We start from the raw sequence: 13,837 nt of genomic DNA on the forward strand, positions 1-13,837 counted from the left end.
GAAGGAAGGCAAATTTCACAATAGAAGAAGGATGAAAGACCAAGAAGTTACATGGATCAAAAATTATGGTAAACCAACAGCAGTTACGGATGATTGACTGGTATCCGGGTTTCAATCCAGAGAAACAGCGAACGTCCCATGCTGCTACATGGGTAAGATTTCTGGGTCTTCACATGGAGTTGTGGACTGAGAGATCTCTGTTGAGTATGGCCATTTTGCTGCTGTGCTTGTCGATATAGATTTCGCCAAACATATTCCAGAACGTATTCATCTATCAGCTGGAGGAAGTTCTGGCAGTACATTGATATACAACACTATCCAAAATTTTGTGCCATATGTAACATTATTGGGCATGAGGATGATGAGTGCAAAAGGAAGCTTGCGAAGTCGCATCCTTCCATGGAATCTGAGAAACAACTGGTACGTATAGAGAAACCTGCAAAACAAGTCTGGAAAGAAGTGAAACATAGAAATTCAGGTAAACAAAATATTGAATCAAATTATAATGATGCTGAAACAACTATTGTTATGCTGAATGATGGGGAGAATGTTTTGGAGACAATCAAACAACTGGAAGATACCTTAGCAAAAGCTGAAGATGATTTACGCAAGGCATCTGAGGATTGGAAAACTAAGCAGGCTGCGTTAGAGTATGCTTCTTCTAAGAAATCCACTAAACCGGCTAAGCAAACAACTTCTGCTGAGAAACCAACTAATTCTGGAGTAGTTTTATCTCCTAACAAATTTAGTGTGCTCGAGAATGAGGAAGGTTTAAATGAGAATGTTGATGATGTTGAAAGTGATTCAAGTTCAGATGAAAATTTTTCAGTTGCACAAGCAGCCTTGGGGGTTAAAGGTAAGAAGTGGGATGAGCTGCCTTTGGATAGGGAGACAGAGATAGCAAAAGGGCGATCAGAAGGAAGTTCTCGTAAGCCTGGAAGTTCTAATGCTGCGATATTGCTTTACTGCAACAGCATAACAATAGGGCGAATACAAGACAGGACACTACACGTGAGGATCACAATGGAAATATTGGGCTTTTACATAAGACCAATAACAATCAAAGCACGGACAGTGGTGCTGGGCCTGTGGAAAGTACTACTATTCGCTTAACCACGGAGGAGCATGAAGTTTTTTGTTCAATAACAAAATTTGATATTCAACAAAAGTTTTTGAAGGATTTATCTTTCCGAAAGAAGTATTTCAAGGAAATACAAGCTCAATCCAAAATAATGAAGACTCCAAATGCGAAAAATAAGAACAAAGAAAGAGGTGGAGGAACTTGATGATAATCCTAGTTTCCTTCTTTTTGTTAGTTATTTGTGTTTAGGAGCTTATTTTGTTAGATATTTTGATGTTATTTATCTCCCCTTTGGTTTATGGGGGAGGGGAGGCCTTGAGCCTCCCTTTTTGTAATTCTTGTAATTACGTTTTTTTGCTTAATAAACCATTTTTACCTAGAAAAAAAAAACCAAATCATAACAAATTTCATCTATCTTGAATCAAATAGAAAGACAAAGGCAACACAAAAAGAAAGAGTTCATAAAAATGTTCAATTTTATTTACGTTAACTCAAAAAATTCTACACACTTCGTTATAAATCGGAAATTGATTTCTGATACTAAATTGTAAACTAGATAAACTCATCTTTAACTGAAAAACTTTGAAACATGTATTGTAATTACAATTAATATGTTCTAAGGCAATAGCTCTAGTAAAAATTGTATTTCTAAGTACGTTGATCCAAGAAAAAAGTAAGGAAGTCAAATTTCACAATAGAAGAAGGATGAAAGACCAAGCAGAACTAATCCAAATCCTAACAAAATTTCATCTAGCTGAATCAAATAGAAAGAGAAAGCCAACACAAAAAGAAAGAGTTCATAAAAATGTTGAATTTTATATACCTTAACTCAAAAAAGTCTACACACATCGTTATAAGTCGGAAATTAATTTCTGAGACTACATTGTAAACTAGATAAACTCATTTTAACAGAAAAAGTTTGAAAAATGTATTGTAATCACAAATAATATGTTCTAAGGCATTACATCTAATAAAAATTGCATTTCTATGGACGTTGATTCAAGAAAATATGAAGGAAGTCAAATTTCACAATAGCAGAAGGATGAAAGACCAGCCAACTAATCCAAATTCTAATAAATTTCATCTATTTGAATCAAATTGAAAGACAAAGCCAATACAAAAAGAAAGAGTTCATAAAAATGTTGAATTTTATATACATTAACTCAAAAAAGTCTACACACTTCGTTATAAGTCGGAAATTGATTGCTGAGACTAAATTGTAAACTAGATAAAGTCATCTTTAATAAAAAAGTTCGAAAAATGTATTGTTATTATAATTAATATGTTCTAAAGCAATAGCTCTAGTAAAATTGCATTTCTATGTACGTTGATTCAAGAAAATATGAAAGAAGTCAGTTTCACAATAAAAGAAGGATGAAAGACCATGCAGAACTAATCCAAATCCTAACAAATTTCATGTATCTTGAATGAAATAGAAAGACAAAACCAACACAAAAACAAAGAGTTCATAAAAATGTTGAATTTTATATATGTTAACTCAAAAAAGTCTACACACTTCGTTATAATTCGGAAATTGATTGCTGAGACTAAATTGTAAACTAGATAAACTCATCTTTAACAGAAAAAGTTTGAAAAATGTATTGTAATCACAAATAATATGTTCTAAGGTATTACATCTAGTAAAAATTGCATTTCTATGTACGGTGATTCAAGAAAATATGAAGGAAGGCAAATTTCACAATAGAAGAAGGATGAAAGACCAAGAAGAACAAATCCAAATCCTAAAAAATTTCATGTATCTTGAATGAAATAGAAAGACAAAACCAACACAAAAAGAAAGAGTTCATAAAAATGTTGAATTTTATATACGTTAACTCAAAAAAGTCTACACACATCGTTATAAGTCGGAAATTAATTTCTGAGACTAAATTGTAAACTAGATAAACTCATCTTTAACAGAAAAAGTTTGAAAAATTTGTTGTAATCACAAATATTATGTTCTAAGGAATTACGTCTAGTAAAAATTGCATTTCTATGTACATTGATTCAAAAAAATATGAAGGAAGTCAAATCTCACAATAGCAGAAGGATGAAAGACCAGCCAACTAATCTAAACTCTAATAAATTTCATCTATTTGAATCAAATTGAAAGACAAAGCCAATACAAAAAGAAAGAGTTCATAAAAATGTTGAATTTTATATACGTTAACTCAAAAAAGTCTACACACTTCGTTATAAGTCGGAAATTTATTTCTGAGACTAAATTGTAAACTAGATAAACTCATCTTTAACAGAAAAAGTTTGAAAAATGTATTGTAATTACAATTAATATGTTCTAAGGCAATAGCTCTAGTAAAAATTGTATTTCTATGTACGTTGATCCAAGAAAATATGAAGGAAGTCAAATTATACAATGGAAGAAGGATGAAAGACAAAGCAGAACTAATCCAAATCCTAAAAAATTTCATCAATCTTGAATCAAATAGAAAGACAAAGCCAACACAAAAATTAAGATTTCATAAAAATGTTGAATTTTATATACGTTAACTCAAAAAAGTCTACACACTTCGTTATAAGTCGGAAATTGATTGCTGAGACTAAATTGTAAACTAGATAAACTCATCTTTAACAAAAAAAGTTTGAAAAATGTATTGTAATTACAATTAATATGTTCTAAGGCAAATCCTCTAGTAAAAATTGCATTTCTATGTACGTTGATTAAAGAAAATATGAAGGAAGTCAAATTTCACAATAGAAGAAGGATAAAAGACCATGCAGAACTAATCCAAATCCTAACAAATTTAATGTATCTTTAATGAAATAGAAAGACAAAACCAACACAAAAAGAAAGAGTTCATAAAAATGTTGAATTTTATATACGTTAACTCAAAAACGTCTACACACTTCGTTATAAGTCGGAAATTGATTGGTGAGTCTAAATTGTAAACTAGATAAACTCATCTTTAACAGAAAAAGTTTGAAAAATGTACTTTAATTACAATTAATATGTTCTAAGGCAATAGCTCTAGTAAAAATTGTATTTCTATGTACGTTGATCCAAGAAAATATGAAGGAAATCTATCACAATAGAAGAAGGATGAAAGACCAAGCAGAACTAATCCAAATTCTAAAAAATTTCATCTATCTCGAATCAAATAGAAAGAGAAAGCCAACACAAAAAGAAAAAGTTCATAAAAATGTTGAATTTTATATACGTTAACTCAAAAAAGTCTACACACATCGTTATAAGTCAGATATTGATTTGTGTGACTAAATTGTAAACTACATAAACTCATCTTTAACAGAAAAAGTTTGAAAAATGTATTGTAATCACAAATAATATGTTTTAAGGCATTACGTCTAGTAAAAATTGCATTTCTATGTACATTGATTCAAGAAAATATGAAGGAAGTCAAATTTCACAATAGCAAAAGGATGAAATTCCAGCCAACTAATCCAAATTCTAATAAATTTCATCTATTTGAATCAAATTGAAAGAGAAAGCCAATACAAAAAGAAAGAGTTCATAAAAATGTTGAATTTTATATACGTTAACTCAAAAAAGTCTACACACTTCGTTATAAGTCGGAAATTGATTTCTCTGACTAAATTGTAAACTAGATAAACTCATCTTTAATAGAAAAAGATTGAAAAATTTATTGTAATCACAAATAATATGTTCTAAGGCATTACGTCTAGTAAAAATTGCATTGCTATGTACATTGATTCAAGAAAATATGAAGGAAGTCAAATTTCACAATAGCAGAAGGATGAAAGACCGTGCAGAACTAATCAGAATCCTAACAAATTTCATGTATCTTGAATGAAATAGAAAGACAAAACCAACAAAAAAAGAAAATCTTGAATGAAGTAGAAAGACAAAACCAACACAAAGAGAAAGAGTTCATAAAAATGTTGAATTTTATATACGTTAACTCAAAAATGTCTACACACTTCGTTATAAGTCTGAAACTGATTTCTGAAACTAAATTGTAAACTAGATAAACTCATCTTTAACAGAAAAACTTTGAAAAATGTATTGTAATCACAAATAATATGTTCTAAGGCAATACGTCTAGTAAAAATTGCATTTCTATATACATTGATTAAAGAAAATATGAATGAAGTCAAATTTCACAATAGAAGAAGGATGAAAAGCCAGACAGAACTAATCCAAAATTTAACAAATTTCATCTATTTGAATCAAATTGAAAGACAAAGCCAACACAAAAAGAAAGAGTTCATAAAAATGTTGAACTTTATTTATGTTAACTCAAAAAAAGTCTACGCACTTCGTTATAAGTCGGAAATTGATTTCCGAGACTCAGTTGTAAACTAGATAAACTCATCTTTAACAGAGAAAGTTTAAAAAATGTATTGTAAGCACAGTTAACATGTTCTAAGGCAGTACGTCTAGTAAAAATTACATTTCTATGTATGTTGATTCAAGAACATATGAAGGAAGTCAAATTTCACAATAGAAGAAGGACGAAAGACCAAGCAGAAATAACCCAAATCATAACAAATTTCATTTATCTTGAATCAAATAGAAAGACAAAGGAAACACAAAAAGAAAGAGTTCATAAAAATGTTCAATTTTATTTACGTTAACTCAAAAAATTCTACACACTTCGTTATAAATCGGAAATTGATTTCTGAGACTAAAAATTGTAAACTAGATAAACTCATTTTTTTTTGCTAAATCCATGTTGTATTAATGAATAACCAATATGTACAAAGTGTTCATAAGAAAAGAGGTCAGAAGACCCCCAAAACTTACAAACTACTTGAATCTGAAATAAACAACATTAGGAAATTCTAAAGACAAAAGGAATCAGGCCTTTCATCATAATTTAAACCTTCACCATTACGAAAGATAAACTCATCTTTAACAGAAAAAGTTTGAAAACTGTATTGTAATTACAATTAATATGTTCTAAGGCATTACATCAAGTAAAAATTGCATTTCTATGTACATTGATTAAAGAAAATATGAAGGAAGTCAAATTTCACAATAGAAGAAGGATGAAAGGCCAGAGAGAACTAATCTAAATTCTAACAAATTTCATCTATTTGAATCAAATTGAAAGACAAAGCCAACACAAAAAGAAAGAGTTCATAAAAATGTTGAACTTTATTTACGTTAACTCAAAAAAAGTCCACGCACTTCGTTATAAGTCAGAAATTGATTTCCGAGACTCAGTTGTAAACTAGATAAACTCATCTTTAACAGAGAAAGTTTAAAAAATGTATTTTAAGCACAGTTAACATGTTCTAAGGCAGTACGTCTAGTAAAAATTACATTTCTATGTATGTTGATTCAAGAACATATGAAGGAAGTCAAATTTCACAATAAAAGAAGGACGAAAGACCAAGCAGAACTAACCTAAATCATAACAAATTTCATATATCTTGAATCAAATAGAAAGACAAAGGCAACACAAAAAGAAAGAGTTCATAAAAATGTTCAATTTTATTTAAGTTAACTCAAAAAATTCTACACACTTCGTTATAAATCGGAAATTGATTTCGGAGACTAAAGATTGTAAACTAGATAAACTCATCTTTAACAGAAAAAGTTTGAAAAATGTATTGTAATTACAATTAATATGTTCTAAGGTATTACATCTAGTAAAAATTGCATTTCTATGTACGTTGGTTCAAGGAAATATGAAGTAAGGCGAATTTCACAATAGAAGAAGGATGAAAGACCAAGAAGAACTAATCCAAATCCTAACAAATTTCATCTATCTTGAATCAAAAAGAAAGACAAAGCCAACACAAAAAGAAAAATTTCATAAAAATGTTGAATTTTATTTACGTTAAGTCAAAAAAAGTCTACACACTTTGTTATAAGTCGGATATTGATTTGTGAGACTAAATTGTAAACTACATAAACTCATATTTAACAGAAAAAGTTTGAAAAATTTATTGTAATAACAAATAATATGTTCTAAGGCATTACGTCTAGTAAAAATTGCATTTCTATGTACATTGATTCAAGAAAATATAAAGAAAGTCAAATTTCACAATAGCAGAAGGATGAAAGACCAGCCAACAAATTTAAAAATATAATAAATTTCATCTATTTGAATCAAATTGAAAGACAAAGCCAATACAAAAAGAAAGAGTTCATAAAAATGTTGAATTTTATATACGTTAACTCAAAAACGTCTACACACTTCGTTATAAGTCTGAAACTGATTTCTGAAACTAAATTGTAAACTAGATAAACTCATCTTTAACAGAAAAAGTTTGAAAAATTTATTGTAATCACAAATAATATGTTCTAAGGCATTACGTCTAGTAAAAATTGCATTTCTATGTACATTGATTCAAGAAAATATGAAGGAAGTCAAATTTCACAATAGCAGAAGGATGAAAGACCGTGCACAACTAACGCAAATCCTTACAGATTTCATGTATCTTGAATAAAATAGAAAGACAAAACTAACAAAAAAAGAAAATCTTGAATGAAATGGAAAGACAAAACCAACACAAAGAGAAAGAGTTCATAAAAATGTTGAATTTTATACACGTTAACTCGAAAAGTCTACACACTTCGTTATAAGTCTGAAACTGATTTCTGAAACTAAATTGTAAACTAGATAAACTCATCTTTAACAGAAAAAGTTTGAAAAATGTATTGTAATCACAAATAATATGTTCTAAGGCATTACGTCTAGTAAAAATTGCATTTCTATGTACATTGATTCAAGAAAATATGAAGGAAGTCAAATTTCACAATAGCAGAAGGATGAAAGACCAGCCAACAAATTTAAAAATATAATAAATTTCATCTATTTGAATCAAATTGAAAGACAAAGCCAATACAAAAAGAAAGAGTTCATAAAAATGTTTAATTTTATATACGTTAACTCAAAAAAGTCCACACACTTCGTTATAAGTCGGAAATTGATTGCTGAGACTAAATTGTAAACTAGATAAACTCATCTTTAATAAAAAAAAGTTTGAAAAATGTATTGTAATTACAATTAATATGTTCTAAGGTAATAGCTCTAGTAAAATTGCATTTCTATGTACGTTGATTCAAGAAAATATGAAAGAAGTCAATTTCACAATAATAGAAGGATGAAAAACCATGCAGAACTAATCCAAATCCTCACAGATTTCATGTATCTTGAATGAAATAGAAAGACAAAACCAAGAAATAAAAAAAATCTTGAATGAAATAGAAATACAAAACCAACACATAGAGAAAGAGTTCATAAAAATGTTGAATTGTATATACGTTAACTCAAAAAAATCTACACACTTCGTTATAAGTCGGAAATTGATTTCAAAATTGTAAACTAGATAAACTCATCTTTAACAGAAAAAGTTTGAAAAATTTATTGTAATCACAAATAATATGTTCTAAGGCATTACGTCTAGTAAAAATTGCATTTCTATGTACATTGATTCAAGAAAATATGAAGGAAGTCAAATTTCACAATAGCAGAAGGATGAAAGACCGTGCAGAACTAATCCAAATCCTAGTTCCCAAGAAGATCTAACTCAAGAAGATCTAACTCAATAGCAGATTACAAGGAGCCCTATGATTTAACTCAAATAACTAATCCAAATCCTAGTTCCCAATAACTAATCGTTAAAGCCCTATGATTTAACTCAATAACTAATCCAAATCCTAGTTCCCAAGAAGATCTAACTCAAGAAGATCTAACTCAATAGCAGATTACAAGGAGCCCTATGATCTAACTCAATAGCAGATTATAAGAATAATTTTAGAGTTGGACGACGAAAACGTTTTTAATTTCCTAGTTCTCTTCTTTATGCTAATTTTTAATGTTTAGGAGCTTATTTTATGAGTTTTTAGAGTTTTTTTCTCCCCTTTGGTTTATGGGGGTGGGGAGGTCTAGAACCTCCCATTTTGTAATTCTTGTAATTACGTTTTTTTGCTTTAATAAACCATTTTGACCTAGCAAAAAAAAAACCAAGTCCTAACAGATTTCATGTATCTTGAATGAAATAGAAAGACAAAACTAACAAAAAAAGAAAATCTTGAATGAAATAGAAAGACAAAACCAACACAAAGAGAAAGAGTTCATAAAAATGTTGAATTTTATATACGTTAACTCAAAAAAGTCTACACACTTCATTATAAGTCTGAAACTGATTTCTGAAACTAAATTGTAAACTAGACAAACTCATCTTTAACAGAAAAAGTTTGAAAAATGTATTGTAATCACAAATAATATGTTCTAAGGCATTACGTCTAGTAAAAATTGCATTTCCATGTACATTGATTCAAGAAAATATGAAGGAAGTCAAATTTCACAATAGAAGAAGGATGAAAGGCCAGACAGAACTAATCTAAATTCTAACAAATTTAACGTATCTTGAATGAAATAGAAAGACAAAACATACACAAAAAGATAGAGTTCATAAAAATGTTGAATTTTATATACGTTAACTCAAAAAAGTCTACAAACTTCGTTATAAGTCGGAAATTGATTTCTGAGACTAAATTATAAACTAGATAAACTCATCTTTAACAAAAAAAAGGTTGAAAAGTTTATTGTAATTACAATTAATATGTTCTAAGGCAATACCTCTAGTAAAAATTGCATTTCTATGTACGTTGATTCAAGAAAATATGAAGGAAGTCAAATTTCACAATAGAAGAAGGATAAAAGACCATGCAGAACTAATCCAAATCCTAACAAATTTAATGTATCTTGAATGAAATAGAAAGACAAAACCAACACAAAAAAAAGAGTTCATAAAAATGTTGAATTTTATATACGTTAACTCAAAAAAGTCTACACACTTCGTTATAAGTCGGAAATTGATTGCTGAGTCTAAATTGTAATCTAGATAAACTCATCTTTAACAGAAAAGGGTTGAAAAATGTACTGTAATTAAAATTAATATGTTCAAAGGCATTAGCTCTAGTAAAAATTGTATTTCTATGTACGTTGATCCAAGAAAATATGAAGGGAGTCTATCACAATAGAAGAAGGATGAAAGACCAAGCAGAACTAATCCAAATCCTAACAAATTTCATCTATGTCGAATTAAATAGAAAGAGAAAGCCAACACAAAAAGAAAAAGTTCATAAAAATGTTGAATTTTATATACGTTAACTCAAAAAAGTCTACACACATCGTTATAAGTCGGATATTGATTTGTGAGACTAAATTGTAAACTACATAAACTCATCTTTAACAGAAAAAGTTTGAAAAATTTATTGTAATCACAAATAATATGTTCTAAGGCATTACGTCTAGTAAAAATTGCATTTCTATGTACATTGATTCAAGAAAATATGAAGGAAGTCAAATTTCACAATAGCAGAAGGATGAAAGACCAGCCAACTAATCCAAATTCTAATAAATTTCATCTATTTGAATCAAATTGAAAGACAAAGCCAATACAAAAAGAAAGATTTCATAAAAATGTTGAATTTTATATACGTTAACTCAAAAAAGTCTACACACTTCGTTATAAGTCGGAAATTGATTGCTCAGACTAAATTGTAAACTAGATAAACTCATCTTTAATAAAAAAAGTTTGAAAAATGTATTGTAATTACAATTAATATGTTCTAAGGCAATAGCTCTAGTAAAAATTGCATTTCTATGTACGTTGATTCAAGAAAATATGGAAGAAGTCAATTTCACAATAAAAGAAGGAAGAAAGACCATGCAGAACTAATCCAAATCCTCACATATTCATGTATTTTGAATGAAATAGAAAGACAAAACAACCAAAAAAAGAAAATCATGAATGAAATAGAAAGCAAAACCAACACATAGAGAAAGAGTTCATAAAAATGTTGAATTTTATATACGTTAACTCAAAAAAGTCTACAAACTTCGTTATAAGTCGGAAATTGATTGCTGAGACTAAATTGTAAACTAGATAAACTCATCTTTAATAAAAAAAAGTTTGAAAAATGTATTGTAATTACAATTAATATGTTCTAAAGCAATATCTCTAGTAAAATTGCATTTCTATGTACGTTGATTCAAGAAAATATGAAAGAAGTCAATTTCACAATAATAGAAGGATGAAAAACCATGCAGAACTAATCCAAATCCTCACAGATTTCATGTATCTTGAATGAAATAGAAAGACAAAACCAAGAAATAAAAAAAATCTTGAATGAAATAGAAAGACAAAACCAACACATAGAGAAAGAGTTCATAAAAATGTTGAATTTTATATACGTTAACTCAAAAAAATCTACACACTTCGTTATAAGTCGGAAATTGATTTCAAAATTGTAAACTAGATAAACTCATCTTTAACAGAAAAAGTTTGAAAAATTTATTGTAATCACAAATAATATGTTCTAAGGCATTACGTCTAGTAAAAATTGCATTTCTATGTACATTGATTCAAGAAAATATGAAGGAAGTCAAATTTCACAATAGCAGAAGGATGAAAGACCGTGCAGAACTAATCCAAATCCTAGTTCCCAAGAAGATCTAACTCAAGAAGATCTAACTCAATAGCAGATTACAAGGATCCCTATGATTTAACTCAAATAACTAATCCAAATCCTAGTTCCCAATAACTAATCGTTAAAGCCCTATGATTTAACTCAATAACTAATCCAAATCCTAGTTCCCAAGAAGATCTAACTCAATAGCAGATTACAAGGAGCCCTATGATCTAACTCAATAGCAGATTATAAGAATAATTATAGAGTTGGACGACGAAAACGTTTTTAATTTCCTAGTTCTCTTCTTTATGCTAATTTTTAATGTTTAGGAGCTTATTTTATGAGTTTTTAGAGTTTTTTTCTCCCCTTTGGTTTATGGGGGTGGGGAGGTCTAGAACCTCCCATTTTGTAATTCTTGTAATTACGTTTTTTTGCTTTAATAAACCATTTTGATCTAGCAAAAAAAAAACCAAGTCCTAACAGATTTCATGTATATTGAATGAAATAGAAAGACAAAACTAACAAAAAAAGAAAATCTTGAATGAAATAGAAAGACAAAACCAACACAAAGAGAAAGAGTTCATAAAAATGTTGAATTTTATATACGTTAACTCAAAAAAGTCTACACACTTCATTATAAGTCCGAAACTGATTTCTGAAACTAAATTGTAAACTAGATAAACTCATCTTTAACAGAAAAAGTTTGAAAAATGTATTGTAATCACAAATAATATGTTCTAAGGCATTACGTCTAGTAAAAATTGCATTTCCATGTACATTTATTCAAGAAAATATGAAGGAAGTCAAATTTCACAATAGAAGAAGGATGAAAGGCCAGACAGAACTAATCTAAATTCTAACAAATTTAACGTATCTTGAATGAAATAGAAAGACAAAACATACACAAAAAGATAGAGTTCATAAAAATGTTGAATTTTATATACGTTAACTCAAAAAAGTCTACAAACTTCGTTATAAGTCGGAAATTGATTTCTGAGACTAAATTATAAACTAGATAAACTCATCTTTAACAAAAAAAAGGTTGAAAAGTTTATTGTAATTACAATTAATATGTTCTAAGGCAATACCTCTAGTAAAAATTGCATTTCTATGTACGTTGATTCAAGAAAATATGAAGGAAGTCAAATTTCACAATAGAAGAAGGATAAAAGACCATGCAGAACTAATCCAAATCCTAACAAATTTAATGTATCTTGAATGAAATAGAAAGACAAAACCAACACAAAAAAAAAGAGTTCATAAAAATGTTGAATTTTATATACGTTAACTCAAAAAAGTCTACACACTTCGTTATAAGTCGGAAATTGATTGCTGAGTCTAAATTGTAATCTAGATAAACTCATCTTTAACAGAAAAGGGTTGAAAAATGTACTGTAATTAAAATTAATATGTTCAAAGGCATTAGCTCTAGTAAAAATTGTATTTCTATGCACGTTGATCCAAGAAAATATGAAGGGAGTCTATCACAATAGAAGAAGGATGAAAGACCAAGCAGAACTAATCCAAATCCTAACAAATTTCATCTATGTCGAATTAAATAGAAAGAGAAAGCCAACACAAAAAGAAAAAGTTCATAAAAATGTTGAATTTTATATACGTTAACTCAAAAAAGTCTACACACATCGTTATAAGTCGGATATTGATTTGTGAGACTAAATTGTAAACTACATAAACTCATCTTTAACAGAAAAAGTTTGAAAAATTTATTGTAATCACAAATAATATGTTCTAAGGCATTACGTCTAGTAAAAATTGCATTTCTATGTACATTGATTCAAGAAAATATGAAGGAAGTCAAATTTCACAATAGCAGAAGGATGAAAGACCAGCCAACTAATCCAAATTCTAATAAATTTCATCTATTTGAATCAAATTGAAAGACAAAGCCAATACAAAAAGAAAGATTTCATAAAAATGTTGAATTTTATATACGTTAACTCAAAAAAGTCTACACACTTCGTTATAAGTCGGAAATTGATTGCTCAGACTAAATTGTAAACTAGATAAACTCATCTTTAATAAAAAAAGTTTGAAAAATGTATTGTAATTACAATTAATATGTTCTAAGGCAATAGCTCTAGTAAAAATTGCATTTCTATGTACGTTGATTCAAGAAAATATGGAAGAAGTCAATTTCACAATAAAAGAAGGAAGAAAGACCATGCAGAACTAATCCAAATCCTCACATATTCATGTATTTTGAATGAAATAGAAAGACAAAACAACCAAAAAAAGAAAATCATGAATGAAATAGAAAGCAAAACCAACACATAGAGAAAGAGTTCATAAAAATGTTGAATTTTATATACGTTAACTCAAAAAAGTCTACACACTTCGTTATAAGTCTGAAACTGATTTCTGAA

The 13,837-nt window shown here is 28.6% G+C and overlaps 1 protein-coding gene across 1 annotated transcript in view; it reads left to right on the plus strand.

Moving 5' to 3' along the window:
• Window positions 1-399: 399 nt before the first annotated feature.
• LOC113335133 (myosin-9-like) overlaps window positions 400-13,837 on the plus strand; it is a 70,931-nt gene continuing 57,493 nt past the window's right edge. Inside the window, exon 1 of the mRNA XM_026581267.1 lies at window positions 400-1,011. Within this exon, the coding sequence (XP_026437052.1) occupies window positions 400-1,011 (612 nt within the window). The remainder of the gene's footprint in view (window positions 1,012-13,837) is intronic.

The sequence above is a fragment of the Papaver somniferum genome, unplaced genomic scaffold (assembly GCF_003573695.1).
Source record: "Papaver somniferum cultivar HN1 unplaced genomic scaffold, ASM357369v1 unplaced-scaffold_138, whole genome shotgun sequence".
Taxonomy (NCBI): domain Eukaryota; kingdom Viridiplantae; phylum Streptophyta; class Magnoliopsida; order Ranunculales; family Papaveraceae; genus Papaver; species Papaver somniferum.